The sequence below is a fragment of the Aquarana catesbeiana genome, linkage group LG05, assembly GCF_042186555.1.
Source record: "Aquarana catesbeiana isolate 2022-GZ linkage group LG05, ASM4218655v1, whole genome shotgun sequence".
NCBI lineage: Eukaryota > Metazoa > Chordata > Amphibia > Anura > Ranidae > Aquarana > Aquarana catesbeiana.
In genome coordinates, this window is record NC_133328.1 from 88,320,998 (window position 1) to 88,348,017 (window position 27,020).

General features: G+C 40.0%; 1 protein-coding gene across 1 annotated transcript in view; it reads left to right on the plus strand.

Annotated features, from left to right (window-relative positions):
* SHH (sonic hedgehog signaling molecule) overlaps positions 1 to 27,020 on the plus strand; it is a 43,312-nt gene that overhangs the window by 7,723 nt on the left and 8,569 nt on the right. Inside the window, exon 2 of the mRNA XM_073629947.1 lies at positions 5,395 to 5,656. Coding sequence (XP_073486048.1) covers positions 5,395 to 5,656 — 262 coding nt within the window. The remainder of the gene's footprint in view (positions 1 to 5,394; positions 5,657 to 27,020) is intronic.

Genomic DNA, 27,020 nt, shown 5'->3' on the forward strand with positions numbered 1-27,020 from the left:
GTTTAGTGATATCAATAAATAAAGGATAATAATGATCCCTAGAGTATCTTGCAGCTACTCAGATAGCCCCCCTAACATATCTAAGCATACAATTAAACATACCATGGAGAGCCCCCTAACATATATGAGCATACAATTAAAAATACTATGAAGAGCCCCCGTAACATATATGAGCATACAATTAAACATAATATGGAGAGCCCCCCTAACATATATGAGCATACAATTAAACATACTATGGAGAGCCCCCCCCTAACATATATGAGCATACAATTAAACATACTATGGAGAGCCCCCCTAACATATATGAACATACAATTAAACATACTATGGAGAGCCCCCCTAACATATATGAGCATACAATTAAACATAATATGGAGACCCCCCCCCCCCAACATATATGAGCATACAATTAAACATACTATGGAGAGCCCCCCTAACATGAGCATACAATTAAACATAATATGGAGACCCCCCCCCAACATATATGAGCATACAATTAAACATAATATGCAGAACCCCCCTAACATATATGAGCATACATTTAAACATACTATGGAGAGCCCCCCTAACATATATGAGCATACCATTAAACATACTACGGAGAGCCCCCCTAACATGAGCATACACTTAAACATACTATGGAAAGCCCCCTAACATATATGAGCATACCATTAAACATTATATGGAGAGCCCCCCTAACATATATGAGCTTACCATTAAACATTATATGGAGAGCCCCCCTAACATATATGAGCTTACAATTAAACATACTATGGAGAGCCCCCCTAACATATATGAGCATACAATTACACATACTATGGAGAGCCCCCCTAACATATATGAGCATACAATTAAACATACTATGGAGAGCCCCCCTAACATATATGAGCATACAATTAAACATACTATGGAGAGCCCCCCTAACATGAGCATACAATTAAACATAATATGGAGACCCCCCCAACATATATGAGCATACATTTAAACATAATATGCAGAACCCCCCTAACATATATGAGCTTACAATTAAACATACTATGGAGAGCCCCCCTAACATATATGAGCATACAATTACACATACTATGGAGAGCCCCCCTAACATATATGAGCATACAATTACACATACTATGGAGAGCCCCCCTAACATATATGAGCATACAATTACACATATAGCAGTTCAATCATTTAATGCACGTCACTAGATTTGGAATGGACTTGCATGCTGAATAGTCGCAGAGCAGCTGAATGATCAAGTGTTCCCTAAACTGACCGATCTAATAATGACATATCACGTCATACCAGCACATCAATAACGCCGATCTATTGCTGACATTAATAATATTTTATCATCCAGGAGCAGACATATATTAGTGCTTCGGAAAGTTGTATTTATTTATTTTATTAACTTTTCTCAAAGATCTCCACCCAGCATTAGAGAAACCAATGTGTGGGGTTCTGATTTGTATGGAATTTTATATACTTATAATTATAAAGAATGACGGCAGTTGCCACCTGCATTTATGTGCATATTATTTGGTGGCATTTAGGAACATTATTTTACTAGGCAGAAAAAAAGGGGGGTAGGGGGGTGGATTAGAGACTAAAGGAGATTTTTGAAGTGACATTCAAGATAAATAATGTTTGTTCACTGCCTTTCCTAAAGTCCAATCACCTGTTATTTTAACATTGTTATCTTCCCAGCCCTTGCCCTATCTTTCCTCTATAGAAGTTTGTAGTAGAGTGTGTCCAGGACACTTTACACCTTGCACATACCTGCACAGCTAAGGACCCTACTGAGTGATCTGCAAGGCGGAGGAGCTGCACATAATGGTGTGCCAGGAATTCATGTGAAAAGGATCCCCAGACTTTCCGGTGGAAATCCCAGCTCCCCATTTAAAGTCCTGACAGCATTTGTCTTCTAGCAGAAGTTCAGTGTGTTAAAATCCATAAAACGAGCTAAATGTCACACGGGGGCTGACTGACAAGTTTGGAAGCCAGGACCTTGTGCAGAACCCTCCATGCGGTCCCTTTCATTTTCCCAGGACCCCCTTTGGCCGGAGAGATCTGTTTGCTGGGGAACTGATAACTTGCTGCCAAAATGTTCAAATAGACTGCTGAGTATTGGAATCGGGAGGGTTCACAGTGTTGTCTGATTAGAATTTTAGTGGGGTAGGTAGAACAAGTATTATAGAGTGCAAATTACACCAATAAATCATTATACATATGAATAGATATGGGTACATTGACTTGTTTATTTGTTATTCAGCCAACTGTCAAAGTTTGGATTTGCATGAATATTAAATTAAAGATACAATGTGGAGATTTGTCCAGGCTCAGGAGGACATGCAACTTTGTAGAAAATCTAAACTGTAACTGTCTACAGATCAGACACATCTGAATTGAAATATACAATAAATACATTTTTAAGAAAGGAATTAAATTCCTTACTGGAAGTGCAGTAAGATACTACTTTTTCCTTGAACAGACTTAAAATGGGGCATACACTTAACATGCATATTAGTATATGTATATATATATATATATTTGTTATATATATATATATATATATATATATATATATATATATATATATATATATATATATATATATATATACACATATGTATATGTGTATATATATATATATATATATATATATATATATATATATATATATATATATATATATATATAAAAATAAAAATGGTCTGTGATATATATATATATATATATATATATATATATATATATATATATATATATATATATATGAGGGATTGCTGCACAAATAAAAAATAGAATGTTTATTCAAAAGAAATTTTAAAAAGTTACATACTTTCCATGTTATGCAAGGTGACAGTTTTGGAAGACGATAGCGCCCTTCTTCAGACCGAAAGCATAATGGTCTGAAAAAAGGCGCTATCGTCTTAGCCCAAAACTGTCACCTTGCATAACATGGAAAGTATGATTTGTACGTGCCGTGATGCACCTCACCCTCTTCGGTATTATATATAAATATATATATATATATATATATATATATATATATATATATATATATATACATATATATATGCTCTCTAGCTCCCTCATCACCTCCTCCAATGCTCGCCTCCAGGACTTTCCCAGAGCCTCTCCCATCCTATTGAACTCCCTACTCCAATATGTCTGATTATCTCCTACTATGTTTGCTTTTAGACGATCCCTGAAAACCCTCCTCTTCAGAGAAGCCTATCCTTGCCCACACCTACAACTGTACTTTTATTTTCTCCATTAGCTCATCCGCCACAGTTATTACCTTTTGTTTTACTTGACCCTCCCTTTTAGATTGTAAGCTCTAACCAGCAGGGCCCTCTGATTCCTCTTGTATTGAATTATTTTGTAACTGTACTGTCTGCCCTCATGTTGTAAAGCATTGAGCAAACTGTTTGTTGGCACTATATAAATCCTGTATAATAATAATAATAAAATATACATATATATATATATATATATATATATATATATATATATATAGATAGATAGATAGATAGATAGATAGATAGATAGATAGATAGATAGATAGATAGATAGATAGATAGATATCTACATCTATATCTATATCTATATAGATATAGATATAGATATATATATATATATCTATATATAGATATATATATCTATATATAGATATAGCTATAGATATATCCTACAGACCATTAAGTTTGTACATCTTTTAATGCATTTATACTGTGCACAGTGACTTGGTTAGCATTTCTGCCTAGCAGCACTAGGGTTGTTGATTCGAAACTTAACCACAACACTAGCTGCATGGAGCCTCTATGTGCTCTCTCTGCTTACATGAGTTTCCTCCCATACTCCAAAGACATGCTGATAGAGTAATTGGTTCCTGCCAAAATTGGCCCTAGTGTATGTGACCTTAGATTGTAAGCTGATTGAGGGCAGGGACTGATGTGACTGTACAATATATGTAAAGTAATGCATTAATTGATGGCACTATATAAGTACCTGAAATAAATATAACCAAGCTAAGGAGGAAGTTTAAAATAATGAACAGATTGCCAAACCTGTTGCATATCAGCCCAGCAGCAGCCAAGAGAGAGACACGTTGGGAGTCCTGAGTCTTATATGTATGGCTAATGTTGCAGTAAACTTTACAATGTTTAGTAAATCTGTCTTGCAGTAAATTAAATGGGGACCCTGTATTGTAAGATCTGAACCAATAACCCACAGCAACTGGTCTGCAGTCATATTTCATTGATCTGATTATACTGATATGAAAAGTTGGCGTAAGCAGATTGGTTGGCGTAAATAGACTTTACACTAATTTTTGCGTAGCCATGTTAAATATGTATAAAACATCTAATGAGAATCAAAAACATCATGGCAAAGCAAGCTTTTTTTTCATTTGCCCAAATATAAGTAAGCAGCTTTGTCAAATCCAGTCCTAAAATCCATGAATCACAAATTGAATGGATTCCTGGATTGCATGACAGTTTAAACAGATGTGCCTGCCAGCATTCAGGTGAATCAAAAATAGACAGATAAATATAAATTTTTTGTTTTTTGTTGTTTAAGATTCATGCATCTATTGAAGTGAGCCAGCATTGCTTCCTGTTTGCTCACATCTCTGGCTCTGAACATAGAAGTTTCATGGAGTCAGAAGCCTGCAATGCTGCTCTGTGAAAACAAAGATACTCATTCAAACACTGATTTTTTTATTACTCTGTAATATTGGCATGGGTGTGGAACAAATTATTTTATTTAAACTTTGACATGCTGTATATCTAGGAGCTTATCTTTGAGTGACAGAATTGCTTTAAAGAGTCAGTCAACCGAAACAGATATTACAGTTCTTTATAGGCACTGAAAACTTATATCTTGAGGATTCCCATATGTAGCTCCTGACTTTGCTTCATTTCCCTGAAGTCTCATTCCCTGTGCTGCAGTTTTCATAAATATACACATTTGAGGTGATAGTAGCCATACTAGGGCCCTTATAACAACATAGATGAGTACTGTACATGAACACTAACAGGTAATGTTTGAGGACAAGCTTTCAAGATCTACTTCTTCTTGTAGGTGAAAGCTGTACTAATTCAGAGGGATTTAACAGAACTCTTAACTGGGCACTGAATTACAGAGATATTGCCTCTATAACCCCCAGAGATAAAAAGAAGCTGGTGGGTCACCTAAATCTCTGACACCAATAGAAAACTGAAATAGGAATGGTCGGTGGACTGACCCTTTAAGACAGCTATAAATATAATCACTAATTTCTCATCATAAATTCCACAAACTGGTCCTGCAAGTTCTTTCAAGAGTTTGGAGTTTCCTCTTTTATCTCAGTAGTGACTCTTCGCCCTCTCTTTGTTTGCTTTCTCCCTCTAGAGATGCAAAGACAAACTCAATGCCTTGGCAATCTCAGTGATGAACCAGTGGCCGGGTGTGAAATTACGGGTGACAGAGGGCTGGGACGAAGATGGGCATCATTCAGAAGAATCATTACACTATGAAGGGCGAGCTGTGGATATCACCACTTCTGATAGGGAACGCAGCAAGTATGGCATGCTGGCCAGATTGGCAGTGGAAGCTGGATTTGACTGGGTCTACTATGAGTCTAAAGCTCACATCCATTGTTCTGTCAAAGCAGGTAAGGCCAACTCCACTTTATCACTATCTTGTTTTTACAGGCAGTATTAACTATGCACAAGCAACTTGACCCTTTAGCTGTTAATGAGCTGCAACTCCCAGCATGCCTTGCCAGCTAGGAGGCTGAAGGAGTATACTAGAACTTGCAGTTCTTCAGCAGATGAATTCTGGGAAAAAGGCAGTATGCTCATTTATACTTGGTTTAATAGATATGTGGCTCTACATGTTATGCCGTGTACATACGGGCGGACTTTTCGACCGGACTGGTCTGACGGGAGGAATCCGTCGGACAATCCGACCATGTGTGGGCTTCATCGGACCTGCAGCGGACTTTTTCGGTTGAAAATCAGATGGACTTTAGATTTGGAACATGTTTCAAATCTTTCGGACGGACTCGAGTCCGAACGAAAAATCCGCTCGTCTGTATGCTAGTCCGATGGACGAAAACCGACGCTAGGGCAGCTATTGGCTACTGGCTATCAACTTCTTTATTTTAGTCTGGTCGCACGTCATCACGTACGAATCCGTCGGACTTTGGTGTGATCGTGTGTAGGCAAGTCCGTTCGTTCGAAAGTCCGTCGGAAGTCCGTCAAAAGTCCATCGAAAGTCCATCGGAAAGACCGCCTCACCTTTGATGCCGAAAAGTCTGTCCGTGTGTACACAGCATTAAGGTTTAAGAAGCTCAGAACAGATATATGACCAACATATGTGTGGTAATTTAACTAATTAATTTTTCTGAGACTATTCAAGACTAATTAGGGTTGATTTTTGTATTTCACCCAGCAGTAAAAGCTGCAACATTCTACTTCCATAAGAACTGAAATCATAAGGTGTCAACATGTAGGGCATGTCAAATAGATTGGGCCTAACTTGCTGAAAATTAACTGTCGTATTGCGTGTTGACAACCTCCATAGCCAACTGATATCCCTTTTGAAGTATAACAACCAGAGTGGAGGTACACATGCATGTTAAATGCTTGCTTTATGCAGTAATTTCTAACAACCTTTGTAAAGTTCAAAATGTGATCAACTATTTTCAATTTTCACATATTACTTTTAGGCACTGGCAGCCGGAAGCAGTACATTTAAGTATGGACCCATCAGTAATTAAAAAAATGTAATTTCACATTATTATTATTATTATTATACAGGATTTATATAGCGCCAACAGTTTACGCAGCACTTTACAATATAGAAGGAGACAATACAGTTACAATACAATAAAATACAAGAGGATTAAGAGGGCCCTGCTCAGAAGAGCTTACAAACTAATAGGGTGGGGCAGGTGGTATTAAAGGTTGTAACTGTGGGGAATGAGCTGATGGAAGTGGTAGGAGATTCGTTGGAGATGAGATAGGCTTTCCCGAAGAGATGAGTTTTTAGGGATCGCCTGAAGGTAGCAAGAGTAGGGGATAGCCAGACCAGTGGAGGTAGCGAGTTCCAGAGGATGGGAGAGGCTCTGGAGAAATCCTGGAGACGAGCATGGGAGGAGGAGACATTAACCAACCATACTAGAACCCTTAACCTTATTGGTCTGCCTAAACTAAACAAACCCTTGAAATTAAACCTTAAAAATTCACCTAACCCTAACACATCACCCTTGAATGTAAACACCCTACTGCTATCCTAACACTTAAAATGAATACAATAAGGCATACCCGTACTGAAATGGTTACATATAGTAGGTGAGCTTGAAAAAAGACACAAGTCCATCAAGTCCAACCTATGTGTGTGATTATATGTCAGTATTACATTGTATATCCCTGTATATTGCAGTTGTTCAGGTGCTTATCTAAGAGTTTTTTGAAATTATCGATGCCCCCCGATGAAACCACCGCCTGTGGAAGGGAATTCCACATGCTTGCCGCTCTTACAGTAAAGAACCCTCTATGCAGTTTAAGGTTAAACCTCTTTTCTTATAATTTTAATGAGTGGCCATGTGTCTTATTAAACTCCCTTCCGCAAAAAGTTTTTATCCCTATTGTGGATCACCAGTATGGTATTTGTAAATTGAAATTATATCCCCTCTCAAGCATCTCTTCTCCAGAGAGAATAAGTTCAGTGCTCGCAACCTTTCTTCAAACCAATATCCTCCAGACCCTTTATTAGCTTTGTTGCCCTTCTTTGTACTCGCTCCATTTCCAGTACATCCTTCCTGAGGACTGGTGCCCAGAACTGGACAGCATACTCTAGGTGCGGCTGGACCAGAGTCTTGTAGAGTGGGAGAATTATCACTTTATCTCTGGAGTTAATCCCTTTTTTAATGCATGCCAATATTCTGTTTGCCTTGTTAGCAGCAGCTTGGCATTGCATACCATTGCTGAGCCTATCATCTACTAGGACCCTCAGGTTCTTTTCTATCCTAGATTCCCCCAGGTCAAGCGGTCAGAAAAAGGCCAGAAAAATTGCAGTTTGGGAAAACATTTGCCCCTCAACCAACAGCCAGGTCAAGCGATCAGATATAAAGTTATAGTTGGCTATAGGTGAAGTTCACAAAGTGAAAACACCAGAATAAAGATCCTTATTTTTTAAAAAAATGGTTATTTTGAGTCCATTGAGATTTGAAAAGTACAGTCAAATGGCTGAAAAAGATCCTTAGGGCTTGCTTACACTAGGGGTGCCCTCTGAAGCTCTGTCACTTTTCAAAGGGCATTTGACAGGCAGCTAGGAGGCGTTGTGTTCATCACTGCTTGTTTTAACTCCTGCAATTCAGCACCACCGAACTGATACCCCTTGCAATGCACATGGTTGTGGCACTCTCCATTCAGTCAAATGGATCATGTTCTGCAAGCGGTACTGTCCGCTCAAAGTAATGGGGAAGGATCATTTTTGAAAAGCATTGCCGCCTTAGCATGTGTACACTCCTGACTGCTGCCCTTGTTGCTTAAGGAGTAGTGCGTGGGGTAAAATGCAGCTGAACCGCGTGTTTAATGCCTCCCCCACTCCTGAACACAAGTGCAAACGCGGTCTTAACGATGTGTTCAAGCTTTGTGCAATGAGCCTTGTGAATAATTAAAAGTGCTGCAACACACCTCCATGATCCAACAGCTGAACAAAATCAGTGGGCTGGGTTACAGTTCCCTAACATCTTTGTAGCAACTTTTTATTGGCTAATTCCTTGCTTGCTAATGTGATGATGATTTCGGAATTACTTACATGGTAAAGGAAAAAAAGTATTTGATACCCTGCTGATTTTGTACGTTTGCCCATTTACAAAGAAATGATCAGTCTATAATTTTAATGGAAGGTTTACTTTAACAGTGAGAGACAGAATAACAAAAAAAAAATCCAGAAAAACGCATTTAAAAAATGTTATAAATTGATTTGCATTTTAATGAGTGAAATAAGTATTTGACCCCTTCGCAAAACATGACTTAGTACTTGGTGGCAATCACAGAGGTCAGACGTTTCTTGTAGTTTTCCACCAAGTTTGCACACATCTCAGGAGAGATTTTGTCCCACTCCTCTTTGCAGATCCTCTCCAACTCATTAAGGATTCGAGGCTGACATTTGGTAACTCGAACTTTCAGCCCCCTCCACATATTTTCTATGGGATTAAGGTCTGGAGACTGGCTAGGCCACTCCAGGACCTTAATGTGCTTCTTCTTGAGCCACGCCTTTGTTTCTTTGGCCATGTGCTTTGGGTCATTGTCATGCTGGAATACCCATCCACAACCCATTTTCAATGTCCTGGCTGAGGGAAGGAGGTTCTCACCCAAGATTTGATGGTACATGGCCCCGTCCATCATCCCTTTGATTGGGTGAAGTTGTCCTGTCCCCTTAGCAGAAAAACACCCCCAAAGCATAATGTTTCCACCTCCATGTTTGAAGGTGGGGATTGTGTTCTTGAGGTCATAGGCCACATTCCTCCTCCTCCAAACACGAGTTGCGTGGATGCCAAAGAGCTTGATTTTGGTCTCATCTGACCACAACACTTTCACCCAGGTCTTCTCTGAATCATTCAGAAGTTCATTAGCAAACTTCAGACAGGCCTGTACATGTGCTTTCTTGAGCAGGGGGACCTTGTGGGTGCTGCAGGATTTCAGTCCTTCACGGCGTAGTGTGTTACCGATTGTTTTCTTGGTGACTATGGTCCCAGCTGCCTTGAGATCATTGACAAGATTCTCCTGTGTAGTTCTGGGCTGATTCCTTAACGTTCTCATGATAATTAAAACTCCATGAGGTGAGGTCTTGCATGGAGTCCTAGACTGAGGGAGATTGACAGTTATTTAGTGTTTCTTCCATTTGCTAATAATCGCACCAACTGTTGTCACCCTCTCACGATGGTCTTGTAGCCCATTCCAGCCTTGTGTAGGTCTACATTCTTGTCCCTGACATCCTTGGACAGCTCTTTGGTCTTGATCATGGTGGAGAGATTGGAATCTGATTGATTGATTGCTTCTGTGGACAGGTGTCTTTTATAAAGGTAACAAGCTGAGGTTAGAAGCACTCCCTTTAAGAGAGGATGTCAGGGACATTCTTGTCCCTGACATCCTTGGACAGCTCTTTGGTCTTGATCATGGTGGAGAGATTGGAATCTGATTGATTGATTGCTTCTGTGGACAGGTGTCTTTTATAAAGGTAACAAGCTGAGGTTAGAAGCACTCCCTTTAAGAGAGTGCTCCTAATCTCAGCTTGTTACCTTTATAGAAGACACCTGGGAGACAGAAATCTTGCTGATTGATAGGGGTCAAATACTAATTTCACTCATTAAATGCAAATCAATGTATAACTTTTTTGAAATGCGTTTTTCTGGATATTTTTGTTGTTATTCTGTCTCTCACTGTTAAAATAAACCTACCAAAAAAAATGATAGACTGATCATTTCTTTGTCAGTGGGCAAACGTAAAAAATCAATAGGGTATCAAATACTTTTCCCTCACTGTATAAGTAATTCCAAAATCATCATCACTTCAGCAAGCAATGAATTAGCCAATATAAAGTTGTCCAAGATGTTCAGGAACTGTAACCCAGTCCACTGATTTTGTTCAGCTGTTGGATCATGGAGGTGTGTTGCAGCACTTTTAATTATCCACAAGGCTCATGGCACAAAGCTTGAACAAAGGTTAAGACTGCGTTTGCACTTGTGTTCAGGAGCGGGGGATCATTTCTTTGTCAGTGGGCAAATGTACAAAATCAGCAGGAGATCAAAATACCTTTTCCCTCACTGTAGATAAATGCTAACATATCTATCAGTGTTTGAAATTAGTATTTGAAAGCCAGGAATATCTGTAGATTCAATGGAAAAACTTCTCTAGCATGCATGGAAATGTTGATGTTTTTAACGGAAACTCTGGTAGACCTTTGTTGGGAGAAGGAAACAATGAGGGAGATTTACTATAACTGGTGCACACAGAATCTGATGCATTAGCATCTAACTTCAGCTTTTTCAATTAAGATTTGACTGGAAGCTGATTGGTTGCTGTACATAGCTTCACCAGATTCTGTATGCATCAGCTTTAGTAAATCTCCCCCACTGTGTAACATTGAAGCCCTACTAAGGAAGTACTACATTATCTAATAAGCATTCATGTTCCCATTCCCCGTTGGTGGGAAACCTGCACTCTGTATGTGTGGTGGCTTCCTCATTGGGTAGAGGGGCTGATGGACCCTCTGCATATAATAGTAAGTTGATGGCTGGTCCACTTTTTAGCAGTTCTCCAATACTGTTGGACAAATTGAATCTTTACCCATCGGAATAAGTAATAATTTGCAATCCACCAAATTATCAATAGAACAAATTTCCCATTGTTGTCTCAGATCTTGGAATTTGTTTTGAAAGAACAAAAAAAAGAACAAAAATTGAGAAAAAAAATGGAACTGGAAAATGGACTTTATAGGCACCACTGATAAAAGATATACATTTTATTAAACACACCACACAAATATAAAAACAGAATAAAAAAAACAGTAATTAAGAAAACAAACAATAGTCGAATATATGTCTCCAAGACAGCCATCTACATTAGGGGTGTACTGGTGACAACCCCAAGTATTGTCATGATGGCTAATTGCAAAGTATGGATTACATGAAGCTGGACATTTTTCGCGAGGGAGCCGCTTCTTCAGGAGCTTATATATAATTTCTACATGAAAATGGAGAAACATTCATTAAGTATATATACACAGATATAATTCCATAGATTATACATTAGGATATTTACTTATTCACCGGTGTGATGTAAACATATAACAAATAGTGTGTCCATCAACCAGGGTGCTGGTTGATGGACACACTATTTGTTATATGTTTACATTACACCGGTGAATAAGTATAGATAGTTTTTTTTTCAGACTAGGATGTATAGGTAAAACTTAAAACAGTTGATAATAGGATAACATAAAAAGTATATATTTAGTAAATAACTCAAAAACTTGGTAAATATTTTCTAAACTTCACAACAAAACATATTAGATCAGTGTGGAGACATAGCAGATGCAAGCAGCAACGATTAAGGAAAATGATTGAACTTAAGCAACACCCAACATATAATGGAAAACTCGTATTAAACTTAAATATTGCAGTTTAATGCTAATTTTATGAAGCGGAAATCATCTCTGTAGAGTAAGGAGTAACATCCAGTATTATTGGCCATTGTATAACTTTATTTCTTCCAGAGAATGTTATGCTTAGCAGTGCAATAGTAGTAAAGGATCAAACGTTGGGGCTTTCCATGATAAATAACAGAGCCTTTAAAAGTCCCCAATAGCCTATAAAAGAAATATGTTTTTAATTTAAAGTAGTCCCTGAGTAGGGATATTTAGCACTCATATAGCAGTTAATTAAAATTTCATCAGCTATGTTAAATTCTATCAACAAAATTAGTTCTGCAAAGTAATGTGGTTTTTGGTATGACCAAAAACTAATAAATTTAAAGACTTCCTCAGCAAACAAATGTATCAGCCATCAAGTTGGGTATATTTACTATTTGCTGTTGTTAGAACCGAACCCCCTATAGGTCTGCAGCCTAGATCTTGCCTTCTTTCTAGTTACCAGGACTTATACTGAGAGGACAATGGGAAACACAAGCTTTTAAAGCCACAACCTAAATAATTATTTAAGAAGCACAAAGAGAAATCACAAGAGACAACCAAGTAGTTTCCAGCTTTCGCCTGGTGATAATCAGGTTCCGTTCAAAACATAAAGAGTCCCACTATATAAATATTCACATACAACATAAAAATATAATGCACCAAAAATTGCAAAAATAAAATCCAATAAAAATATTGGAATGAGATATAATCCATAGAAAGTAAAAAACAAAAACTGTGAATCATAAATTGAAAATAGAATGAGATTAAATAAAGTCCTCCTCATACAATATGTGACCAGAGTATCGAGACAGTTGCACCATCCATCACAGAAATGTGAAGTCTTGACTAAAACACCACCACCTGTATATGGTAGAAATGCCCGCTTATCAGCTATATGGGACCTTCTAGTCAGGGTGTTTCAATAGTGCTCCTATTGATTCCCCTCAGAGCCAAAGGTACAGGTCATTCAGATATTGCCTCCATTATTTCGTCCCAAAAATATACAAAAATACTCCTCATAGTGTAAAATCTTAAGATATACTTTATTAAATCAATCCAATGGATAAAACACCTTAAAAACAAACTCACTGGCCGGCAAAGCACACACAACCTGCACTTCTGAGAACCAAAGAACGTGATGACAACAGCACGTCCCTCTTTCCTACGCATTTCATCACAGAATGACGCTGTCTGCGGCACTTTCTTTTCCTTTGACAATTAGGTTTGGTTGCCATGAGTTACAGCTTTCCACCCTCCTTCCTCACAAATTTAGGTTAAAAAAAAACAAGTGAATACCCATGTTTACAAACCTTTACTTTGGCTGAACAGGGCCCCCTTTAGTGCCCCCTTTCCACCAACATATTCACCTTTCTTTCATTCCTTCCCCCCACTGCTCTGTTTAGCCACAGTGAGTGTCCTAGGAACGTTCATGTATGGAGGAGCAAGTGTTTTACACCCTTCTGTCCATGTGTCATTTCTAGTGCTTGGTGATTAGCTTAGGGGGGTTCTTAGCCCAGTGTAGACTAGAGCTATTAGCTGTACATGACCAAAACTTCCAAAAAATCCTACCAGGTCTTAGTTAATTAAATAAAATGTATGATCAAATATTCCAGAGGGGAGCCCTCCACTGAACTGTATAAGCAAAAAAAAAAATGGATTTTTGGCTTAAAGGATCAATCATTGCCATTTCATCAATAGTCTATTGAGACTGATCTACATAGAAATAAGGATTTATATTTGATACTGGTGTCCTGTTTATATACATATACATTTGGTGATTAAATATTTATTTCTGGAATTTACATTGTATAATATATGAACACTATGCGCAAGGGCATGAGACATGGTTTTTAACTTTGGGTGTTGTGACTTCCAATATATGTTGCATAAAGATTTGTCATAACTGCATCTAACAGGGATTTTGTGAATCAGTGATAGTGGGTCATATAGGAGATTATTTAGACATAGGCTAATGCGGAGTGGATTGAGCCAAAAATCAATTTTTTGTTTTTATTTTTGACTTGAGCTACTGGCTCCCAACAGCTGACTGGAGCAGCCAGGAGGAGTCAAGGAAATAAAAGCATGTACTACTACTGGGTAGAACCATAAGATGAACCTGTTGTTCTGCCCTTCAAGGGCAAAGCACAGTTCATTTTTAAGAGAATGTGTCATCCATAAAAGAATACTTGGATGTGAGCCAACTCAATTAAACAAAGTTATATACATTATTATTACTTAGTTCATTGTTTGAAGAAAAATATATCCATACAATTCAAACTTTCATAACTCCAGCAGTTTTTGTCTAGAGTAAAGCAAAACAAAGCTCCCGGGACTCACCGAGTCTGCCATTGTCCAGTTTAAAGGATATCTGTACCTGAAATATGCAGACTGTCATTACTGATATTTCACTCTGAAAATGTTGGTTGCTTGGCTGCATGGGCGTAGCATAAGGAGTTGCAGGGGTCTCAATTGTAACCCCACCCCTAGCTCCAGGGGCCCCTGCAGCCTCCCTGTCATATTATCATATCCTTCACAAAATCCAGCTCCGATCTGCCTTAGGGCCCCACAGCCACGCTCCAGTACTGGGCTTCTACTTTGCCTTCCACAGTCCACACCCCTTTGTTCCCATTGGCTGGGGAGAAGTTGTGAGCCATTTCCTGAATGGAAAGGAGCACAAGGTGAGAACGGTCCAAGGTGGGGAAGTTTCTGTATTGTGTGCTCGCAACATGGAATGTAACCGAGCTCAGTGAGGCAAAAGGGAGGAGAGTGCCATCCTGTAGCCACAAAATAACCAATGTCACTGGTGAGGTATGACACTGCTCAGTGTCTCCTAGTCACCAGCTGGGATTCTCTGTACCCCCCCACCCGGGGATGTCTGCTTACCCCACTTCCTGATAACTGGGGAAAAGACACACACCTTCAGGAGGTGACCTTCCCCCAACACCTGTCAACACTGACAGAGAAACCTTCAGAAATTGCTAAAACAAATCCCTTGACACCTCATTAGGGGGCCCCTGAAGGGCTGCAGGCTCCAGATTTTGTGTCACATGGCTTTTCCCTCCCAGATCTAAGTTGCCCCCCCAAAGCCCCCTGACCACCTCCTCCACCCTGCATGCTATGCCCGGCTGCTGAGCTCCTTTCCCATTACAGCACTCTATACTGTTCCTCCTCCTCACAGCCAGTTAGCCATGATCTGCACAGGTTTTATCTGCCTCCTGCAACTACACTGCCGTTCCGACCAGAGAATTTCACAGGTCAGAAGGGCAACATAAAAGCCAGATACACCCTGTGAAGACTGACAAACTGTGTGTAAAGGAATGTGATTTCAGCCCTGTGTAGGGGGAGAGCTGTATACAGTGCTGGGATGGGAAAGGAGCTCTGCCAAGTGACCTGCCAGGGGTCCCTGTCCCCTGATTCTCCAGCGGTAATCCCTGTGCTCTGATGTAAAGAGGAACTCTGGGAATTCAAAACTCTTAAGCCACTTGAGTATCTTGGCGTGCAGTGGATGTATCTGCACGCACGTTGGAAGTAGTGGGGGGGGGCCAGGTCAACTTTTGCGTCGGGCCCACAAGCTTCAAGCTACGCCTCTGCTCTGCTGCCATGCTGATCCATTGGACCCAGCTTTTAAGATACTAACCTGAAACAAGTATGCAGATAAGGCATTTTGACTTTACTATGGCCCACCCTTTGCATACTTGATTTGGTTCAATAATTTAAGAAGGAAACTTCCCGGTATGTGTATGCTCCAGACATACCACAGGTCACAAAGGATGAGAACTCCAGCATGTCCACGCAGGCGTGGGGGGATTCCATACATACTACAGGCAAGATACATGTCTGCACATTCACTGAACCTCATGGCATGCATGTATTCCCACACTGCCTCCTGGGATGTGTGATGTAGGGGGGTAGCCCTATATTATCCTTGCCTAGATGAGGAATCGGGAAGTGGTGGACTGACCATAAAAAAAGTTATGTTATTGCATAAGAGGACGGGGGAAAGGAGAACCTAAGACAAAGTTAATCTGATGGGTAAAGGTTCACTTTAAAGTTTTGAAGCCAGTTCCTGGAGGACAGCATGTATTTCCAGAACAAGGTCAGCAAAAAGCAGTTAGCATGATTCATTCAGTACAGGTTTCATTTAATGTTATGATGTAACAGTAAATACACCCTAGGTGCTGCCATGATAAATACTGATGAAAGGAGTGCAGTGATTTCAGCAAAAATGATTTAATTGCAAAATTACCAATTACCAGAGAAATTGTGCCAAAGCAGAAACTTACGATTTCATTTTTTGAGCTGCTAGATAAAATTTGACGAATATAGAGGGTGTGGTTGTTTTTTGGATGGCAAGAGGGCAAATTTATTTTATTTAGTGTTCTTTGAATTTGTGTTTTTACCCTTTTTTGCACATATTTTTGATTTTTTATTTGTGTGCTGCCACTTTTTAACATTTTTTGTCTACTTTTTTCATTGTCTTTGCCATTGAGTGAAAAAGGTAAATTAATGGGGCTAATTTGGGACCATTTTTGACACAAGAACAGATTCAGGATAGTTGGAAGGAGGTTCTGTATCTCGCAGGAGATAATAAAAAGCTCATTGCATGTTTTAAAGCCAACAAAAGCCCATTTGTCTTTGAAGTGACACTGTCACAGCCTTAAAAAGGTCTACAAGTATAGTTCCCTGCATTAGAAGACACGGAATACTTACCTGTCTGGCACACAAAGACCAAATTCCTCTGTCTTTAAGTGTTAAAGCTTCCTTTAATGGTATTCAACATTTCTGGGAGCATGGAATACCTGTGTATCCATATGCTCACTGTGGTTCCTCTAGCCAGTGCCTAAGCCCTTTTAAGACACAGTAGTGACATTAGTTTCAGTGTCAGGAACCATTGAGCACAGTGAGGGAACACCCATTTGACACTCCCGGAAGTGTTGAAAGCTGAAGACTTTGCTGGAGGATTTAGAACTTGACCACAACAGAGTTTGGAATAGCTGCCCTATTGAAAGGTACATCCAGCATAGTGTCAGACTTGTAGATTTGTATAGCACTCACTAAACTCCCTTTTTGATTTAGTGAGGCTTATGCCGCGTACACACGATCAGACTTTACGGCATACTTGGTCCGGCGTACCGGATTTTGTCGGACAATTCGATCGTGTGTGGGCTCCAGCGGACTTTGTTTTCTCAAAAGTTTGACGGACTTAGATTTGAAACATGTTTCAAATCTGTCCGATGGAATTGAGTCCGGTCGAAAAGTCCGCTCGTCTGTATGCTAGTCCGATAGACAGAAACTTTCATTTAAAGTGCACTATCCCACCCTCTCTAATCCTACCAGGCTACTTTATACTCAAAAACCCTCATAGACTTATAAAGGGCACTACAGTAGAATGTGAAAGGGTAAGAACACCTGTCAGGTTTTTTTATTGCATATTGTGTCCCTATTTGGGTAATTTCTCCTCACTTCCTGTCTCTTTTACTGTGGATTCTGGAACATTATTTCAAGGGAAACCTTCCCAGGGACAGTCCTTAGAGAGGCTGTAATCCTTTAAAGCTGTGTCCTAAAGTATTATAAAACCTAGGCCGAAGTTACACTTACACAGTCACACACATTGCAATGTATCTTTTTATCCTCCCAGATTTCACACTGCAAACTGAACATGGACTGAATTGCAGAACAGTGAAAATATTTTCACACTAATGCTGGAAGTGAGTTTGCAGTGTGTACAAAGACAGAGTTGAAATGTACCAATGCATGGTGATTACAGGGCAGACTGGCCCTTTTATGCCAAATCTGTTGACCATCACGCAGTTCTAGAAGAAACTATTCCTGCAGCTGAATATCCTTTCTGTTGTTCAGCAGAGAGCTGGCAAACCAGCGACAAGCCCCCCCTGTGGGAGACAGACGAGAAGGCAGCGAACCCCCCTAAGACTCCTTAGCCAATCCTAAGTCATAAGACTCTGGGTCTCAGGACCCGCTACCTGATTGGCTGGGAGGAGAATATTAATTTGCTATTGTCACACAACTGGGTGGGCTCAGGGTGCAGTGCTCTGCGTCCTAAGCCCACCCTTTTTTTACGTACCAATTAGAGCCTCAGACACTAATCATGTGCTTGAAAAAAAAAACCCCATTGGAATCATGTGTTCAGCCCCCCGGAATGGGAATGTAGATTAGGGGCTGGGAGCATTGATTGGGGGGGCGACGCCCTTGCGCCCCGTATGGATGGGCTGCCACTGGCAGAGAGTTCATGGAATTTCCAGCTGTACAATGCTTCTAGTATCTCCTAGTGTGTACCTCCATAATACAACAATCTTTATTGTGTACTCTGAAATCATAAAAAGAGCTCAGGAGCTACATATATATTGATCTGCAATATTTCACCATTCATTGTATGGCATGGCAAACCCTGTTGCGTAGACTACTTGAGTATGCATAGGCTGAACAGATCCAGTCTATTAGTATATCAGCTCTTTGTTGCTGACTTATTTTTAGTTTTATATATGAAAGCTTCAGTGTACCCTGGATACTCTCTTCTAAATGCCTTTGGGTTATGTATTAGAGGTGAAACTATATCTTAAACACAAGGCACAGGTTAATTTTTACCTGCTCAGTAAATGTTAGGCAATTCAAGTCACCATATCGACTGCCGGGGTTTATTTCAACTAAAGAGCAGTAACTCAAGAATTCATCTACCATTAGTGGGATCAGGGAACGATCATGTGAATGAGGTCATATGCAATCCATGTAGGTACACTTGATGGTAGGAGAGAAATGTACCTACAAGATGGACTTTCCCGAAAGATAAGACTGCCATAGGAGTGTCTGCTTGTAAACAAGCATGTTTGTGTAGTGTAGTTATCCATTTTTGTACTACAGAATGCTTTTGGGCAATGTATTTTCCAGCTTCTGGTACCCACGTGCCCATTGTATGGTTGTGGATGCGAGTCAGCATGGGCACCCAGACTAGTCTGCGTCTGCAAAGCTCTATATGCAACAAATTGCAATGCACTGTGTGTTCTGACACCTTTCTGTCAGAACTAGCATCAACTTTTTTAGCAATTTGAGCCACACTAGCTCTTCTGTTGGATCAGGCTACACAGGCCAGCCTATGCACCTCACATCAGTGAGTCTTGGCTGCCCATGACCCTGTCACCGGTTCAGTGGTTTTCCTTCCTTGGACCACTTTTGGAAGGGTCCTAACCACTGCAAATTGAGGACATCACACAAGAGCTTCAGTTTTGGAGTTGTTCTGACCCAGTCATCTAGCCATTATAATATCTCTCAAATTTGTCACTCAAATCCTTACACTTGCCCATGTTTTCTGCTTTCAACACATCAACTCCAAAAACAATGTTCACTTGCTGCTCAATATATCCCACCCACTTTATGGTGTCATTGGAACGAGATAATCAATGTTTTTCACTTTACCTGCTAGTGGTCATAATGTTATGACTGATTGGTGTATATTACAATCTTTAGTGGTCACTACTGCTAAGATTATAGTTATATTTTTCCTACCACACAGAACTTACAAGACTGATACACTATAAATCAGAAATCATATTATATATGGATAATAGGATGAAACAACCCAGAAGAGTCTTCTTGGGGCACATCAAATTTATCATAAAGAAGTTTTATTGGAACCTTTAATTACATCTTGTCTGCAAAATTAGCAATTGCATTTGTGACACAGTGGTGGAGATTTACTAAAACTTGTGCACAAAAATCTGGTGCAGCTGTGCATAGTAACCAATCAACTTCTAACTTCAGCTTGTTCAATTAAGATTTGACAATAAAACCTGGAAGCTGATTGGTTGCTATGCACAACTGCACCAGATTCTGCGTGCACCAGTTTTAGTAACCCCCCCCCCAGTGTTTTTACTACTGCTACTGACAATCTGCACTACTACATTCAATAATTTAATTAAAAACAAAATAATATTTAACAATCATAAACTTGAAATCCAAAGTGTTCATTCACATGTCTCAGTACAAGGTTTCTCAGCCGAAATACAAGAAATCATGCCCATTTTCATAAAGGATTTGTAACAAAGACTTATGTTGCAACAGTTCTTTGCCATACACAGCTAGTGAGGCCTGGATTCCTTTCCATGCACTTAGGACGCCACATTCTGTCACTAATCAGCAACAGCTCCTGTTACTTCCAATAGCATGGATGATCTTTGCTAAAGCACTGAGCAAGCAGACAAAATAGCAATCTGTCATCAGCATCCATGTTCTAGAACGACATTTAAGCTGAATGTGTTGTCTTTAAGAAAGGCAGTAAAAAATGTAATTGTTCCTTCAAAGAAAGAAAACATTTTAGCACCTTCAAGTGCAAAAATAGTGCATCAGGCTATATCTGGTGAAACAACCAATACCAATAAGGCTTTGGAGGTGATTTACTAAAAGTGCATTTCTTTACCTAATTAAGGGAACCTAAATTTACTTTGAACATTTAATCATCAGTTATTAAATAAAAGTACAGTGAGGGAAAAAAGTATTTGATCCCCTGCTGATTTTGTATGTTTGCCCACTGACAAAGAAATGATCAGTCTATAATTTTAATGGTAGGTTTATTTTAACAGTGAGAGACGGAATAACAACAAAAATATCCAGAAAAAACACATTTCAAATAGTTATTAATTGATTTGCATTGTAATAAATGAAATAAACGCTGGCTGGACACACCTGGACTAAGTCCCAGAGAACTGGTGCTGTCTAGACTTCTACAGTGTCCCTAGGGGTGAACATGCTATCTATATGGCCCATGTGATTTGTGTCCATGAGTGGACAGTGTAGAAGTGAGCAAATGTATGATATGTTTGAATATGTAGCAACTGCAAAGTTAACTCGACTGTGTAACCTTCATTGTTGAAAAATGTATGGCTTGTGCATTGGAAGCTATTTACTATGTTCAATAAAAAACCTTTTAAAATGAGTGAAATAAGTATTTGATCCCCTATCAATCAGCAAGATTTCTGGCTCCCAGGTGTCTTCCATACAGGTAACAAGCTGAGATCAGGAGCACTCTCTTAAAACACCTGTCTACAGAAAGAATCAATCAATCAGATTCCAATCCCTCCACCATGGCCAAGACCTAAGAGCTGTCCAAGGATGTCAGGAACAAGATTGTAGACCTACACAAGGCTGAAATGGGCTACAAGAAAACCGCCAAGCAGCTTGGTGAGGGGGTGACAACAGTTGGTGCGATAATTCACAAATGGAAGAAACACAAAATAATTGACCTCTCCTTGGTCTGGAACTCCATGCAAGATCTCACCTCGTGGAGTTTCAATGATCATGAGAACGGCGAGGAATCAGCTCAGAACTACACGGGAGAATCTTGTCAATAATCTCAAGGCAGCTGGGACCATAGTCACCAAGAAAACAATTGTTAACACACTACGCCGTAAAGGACTGAAATCCTGCAGCACCCGCAAGGTCCCCCTGCTCAAGAAAGCACATGTACAGGCCCATCTGAAGTTTGCTAATGAACATCTGAATGATTCAGAGGAGAACTGGGTGAAAGTGTTGTGGTCAGATGAGACCAAAATTGAGCTCTTTGACATCAACTCAACTCGCCGTGTTTGGAGGAGGAGGAATTCTGCCTATGACCCCAAGAGTGCCATCCCAACTGTCAAACATGGAGGTGGAAGCATTATGCTTTGGGGGTGTTTTTCTGCTAAGGAGACAGGACAACTTTACTGTATCAAAGGGATGATGGACAGGGCCATGTACCATCAAATCTTGGGTGAGAACCTCCTTCCCTCAGCCAGGACTTTGAAAATGGGTCGTGGATGGGAATTCCAACAAGACAATAACCCAAAACACACGGCCAAGGCAACAAAGGAGTGGCTCAAGAAGAAGCACATTAAGGTCCTGGAGTGGCCTAGCCAGTCTCTAGACTTTAATTCCATAGAAAATATGTAGAGGGAGCTGAAGATTCGAGTTACCAAATGTCAGCCTCGAAACCTTAATGAGTTGGAGAAGAACTGCAGAGTAGGACAAAATCCCTCCTAAGATGTGTGCAAACATGGTGACCAACTGGAAGAAACATCTGACCTCTGTGATTGCCAACAAGGGTTTTGCCGCCAAGTACTAATATTACTCATATTTTGCAAAGGGGTCAAATACTTTTTTCATTCATTAAAATGAAAATCAATTTATAACTATTTTGAAATGCGTGTTTCTGGATTTTTTTGGTGGTATTCTTTCTCTCACTGTTAAAATAAACCTACCATTAAAATTATAGACTGATCATTTCTTTGTCAGTGTGCAAACATATAAAATCAGCAGAGGATCAAATATTTTTTTCCCTCACTGCATGTCCTTTGCACATAAATGGATATACAAAACAGTAAATCAACCCTAATATGTAAGTGTTGTATCATCTGTTTTTGTAATGTGTGGTTCTCTGCATACTGAGAAATGCAAGTCCCAGCTTGTACTGACAGCCAGCGGCTAGTAGAAGAGGTTGCACTTTGTAGTTCCACTTCTAATGAAGAATCAAAGTTAAATAAAAAGCTGTGAAGAGTGAGTACATCTTCCCTGGGTTATGATGTAATTTGTTCTTAATGGTCAGTCCATCAAAAGAATTCAGATAGATGGAGCCTGATAGAATACGTGAACCTGAGGCTTCCTATATATAGTCTTGATTTGAGGACTCCAGTGCCTAAATCTCCCTGGCATAGTTCCTAGCTCTGGTCCTCACCTTGAAGTTCTAGATGTAATACTTACTTATCTGTATTCCCATATATCCTTTTGAATGCTCCTGGGAACTTAAAATGTTACTAAACCCACAACAGTAAAATTAGTCTGTATATGTAGTAAAGCATGCTTGTTATACTCACTGTGGAACCGCAGGGGTTAATCCTTTGCATTGTGTAAAAAGGCTGTTTGATCCTGTATGCACAGATCCTTCACTTTTTCCACTGACTCCAAAACAGGTTCGGAAAAGACAGAGTTACTGGAGTCAGGCTGCACATGCTCAGTTTGGTGTGTATTGCTAGAGAGTTTTTTTTCTTGGGTGAGTGCATGTGATCAGCACTGTCTAGACAGAGGGTCAGGGGTCCTGGATCCTGATAGGACAGCCAATGCAGTATGAAAATTCCTCCTACAAGCTTTAACCAGACACTGATAGAAGTCACAAGACTGCTAAATACTGCTGATGAGAAAAGGTATTGGGCAGTTTATATTTACTAACCTGATTGCATTTCCATGTTCTGTGTACTGTGGGAGAGCAGATATAGTGTAGGGTCCTGGGTCTGGTAATATTTTAAGATCTCATCACGGGAATCTGTGAGTGTTAGAAGAAGTCAGTAGCTGTGTTTAAAACCTCCACAGACATTTCTTTATGTCATGTTGCTATAGCCAACAAATGCCCTTAGCATCATGGATCTGCCTAAAAAATTAAATATGGGTTTTGGAATAAACTGACCCTTTAATGTACCCACCAACATCAAGGAATGACTGTGTTTGTATATGGCAAAGATGATGGGGCTTCCTCCTGGCTGACTGATTTCAGGAAAATAGTTGATAATCAAGAATAGATTTTCCTGGAGGATCCCTATTGTTCCACCAAGATAAGGCTGGAGACAGCAGAGTGCCTACACATGGCTAAAACATACTCAGACTGTGCTATCGTGTATTTTTATGGCTTGATCATTTTACAGAACCCCCATTATGGGTTTACCTTTTAGCCACTATTTTATATGTATAGGTTCCTTTAGGGAACACATAGATATAGAATATCTGTCATCCACAAATTATTTAATGCCCAAACAGCTACTCAATAAAGGAAAACTATAGAAAAATATGTAGGCTGCCATTGCTAAACTTTTGTTTTCAAAATACTAGTTGCCTGGCCATTAAAGCTTTGCCAGAAATATAATGTTGCTAATTGCAAGTAGTGCTGACAAGGCAGGGGTAGAAGGTAGTGCTTACTGCTGTACAGACACCACTGATCAAATATTGAAACCGGGCATTCTTCCATGCAGCCTGCTGCCTATTCCTCAAATTTTTCGCCCAGCACTAGGAAGCAGTGCAAGGTCTGTTAACAGAAAGATATGCTAATGTAAGCTTTTGTCTCATTAGTAGGGCTGCAGAAATTAACGATTCCTCCATTAATCGTTAATTTTTTTGATCGATCAAAATTTTTTTGATCGGTAGGCTGCCTGCCCTGGGGCCGCTTTGGGCCAAGCTGTGGCTGCAGCGCAGCGCTCCGCTCCCTCCTCCTCCTCTACTATATGTCATACACAGTCTGCAGGCATCTCCCGCTGTGTGTCTCGGAGCTGAGTGTGAAAACTTTGGCAGCGCTGAGAGGAAAGTCACGCCCTCCTCCTAGATCAGCTTGTGTGATAGACGCAGTGCTCTGTCTATCACACAAGCTGATCTAAGAGGAGGGCGGGACTTTTTTCACAGTGCGGCCAAAGTTTTCACACTCAGCTCTGAAACACACAGCGGGAGATGCCTGCAGACTGTGTAATCCAGGCACAGGCACTGACTACAGCGAGGCTGCGATTATGGGCACTGTGAGACTGCATTATGGGCATGGTGAGACTGCATTATAGGCACGGCGAGGCTGCAATTATAGGCACGGTGAGACAGCATTATGGGCACAGTGAGGCTGCAATTATAGACATGGTGAGGCTGCGATTATGGGCACGGTGAGACAGCATTATGAGCACGGTGAGGCTGCAATTATGGGCATGGTGAGACTGCATTATGGGAACGGTGAGGCTGCGATTATGGGCACGGTAAGTCTGAGATTATGGGCACGGTGAGACTGCATTATGGGCACGGTAAGGCTGCGATTATGGGCACGGTGAGGCTGAGTTTATGACGTGTGACGTCCTAGCCATGCCCCGCTATGTCCGGCTTCAGCCGTTGCCATAGCAATGGTGCTAAATCAGCTAAAAGTAGTTGGACCTGTATTTGAAATTAGTCGATTAATCGATAAAAAAATCGATTAATCGAACACGAAAATTTTAATCAGTAATAGCTCTACTCATTAGTAAATGTTTATATGTATTTTCTGTGTATAAAAAGATATTTAGAGGTACCGCCCTGCCACCTAACAATATCTCCACCGCGCCTACTAAAAAGTGAAAATAAAGGTGTATCTGTAAACAAACAAATGAAAAGATGTGTAGTGAACTACCACCCCACAACTAAAGTGAAGCAGCCCCTTTACAATAGATCTAATATAAAATATTTAATCTAGTGCGTCTGTATAGTCATACATTGCCCACAGACACCCACAGAAAAAATAAGAGGCGCTAATAATCAATATAAATGTACATGTGCTTCAAACCAGTGATGGTGTCACCCCCTAAGGGTGTCAGCAAATTCGCATAAATAATAAAAATACGCAAAATAAGCAAAATAACGTATCAAGAAAAATATCTGAAAAATTATAAAAATTCAAACCCATACACTCAATACGTTAAATGTATAGTAGCAATACAGTGATGGTGTGACCCTCTCCGTATATAAAATCACACACAATGAGTGAACCTTTAAATCAAACTTCTCCAGTGGTAAAGTGCAAAGTAATCATGCTAAACATGCACTAAATTGAATACAAAATGATCATACTTTCAAATAATCAGTCCAAAAAAAATTATTAATTAACATGACATCACACGTGATAAATAGTGTCCTAAATAGGTGATCAATCTTGATGCAACCAGGTGATAACACGTATCTTCCACCTCTCCCTTGGTGCACGGTGCTTCCACTCCCTCAAGAATTACACTCACCGACTAGTTTTGCCAGCACTCTCATGCACGGCAAAAATCGCTTATTTACCACCCCCGGGTAAAAGGATCAATCGTTGTTTCCACGGTGATTGTTTAAACATGAGGCCCACATGAAAGAAATAATAAGTGCTCCAATAGTGTGAACCAATTTAACACTTTATTAAAATCACTGCAATCTTCTAATGCAACACTCACATTTAAAACGATAAAAATCAGCCAAAAATAAAGTGCAAATCTCCTCAAACTGTATATAGTGGAACCAAACTGTAACAACTGGTCACGGCGGACCCGAGGTGTGCCGGCGCACAGCGTTCACTCTCACCACCCCCCTGAATGCTCCTCCGTGCCTCCGTGTAATCGCAACCTCTCTCCCTCCGTAAGGATAGCAATACTGTGTGTCACGTCTCACGGCCACGCCCCCGACATGTTTCGTCACAAGTTGACTTACTCATGGGATAGGCCGCAATCTCCATCAATCACCCCTTATATGCATATTCCGCCTACGTCTATGACGCCGCGCTTCGCGCCTGCGCACATCTCGGGTCCCCGCTATATGGATTAGGTTAAGAACTAGACGGCGGTGCAGAGCAGGGGTTAGATGAAACAATAACATGGACTGATGTTGTCACCAATAAGTGCATTAAGTATACTAACATAGCACACACGGTAATCCCTTACATAAATCGCTATACCATATGAACTATATATAGAAACACTAGACAACAGAGCGAACTGACACTGACTGCCTGTATCGCTTTCATGTTTAAATACTACGCCCCCTATACTTCTCATATAACGGATCTGTATATGTGTGCACAAATAAATATCCGCACCACATATACCAACAAAGTGAAGCCCATAAATAGAAATATCTTTCAACATATATGCGCCTCACTATTCCATATACATATATATTATATTGCATACTATAAATATATGTATTTTCTAGCACAGTTTTAATTGGGCTTTAAAGCGTTTGTTACCCTAAAAAAGTGCTTGTGCTGTGTAATTTGGCCCCCTGTATCACCTGAAATACCTGGCTGATCCTGCCAGGTTCTGCCTTCC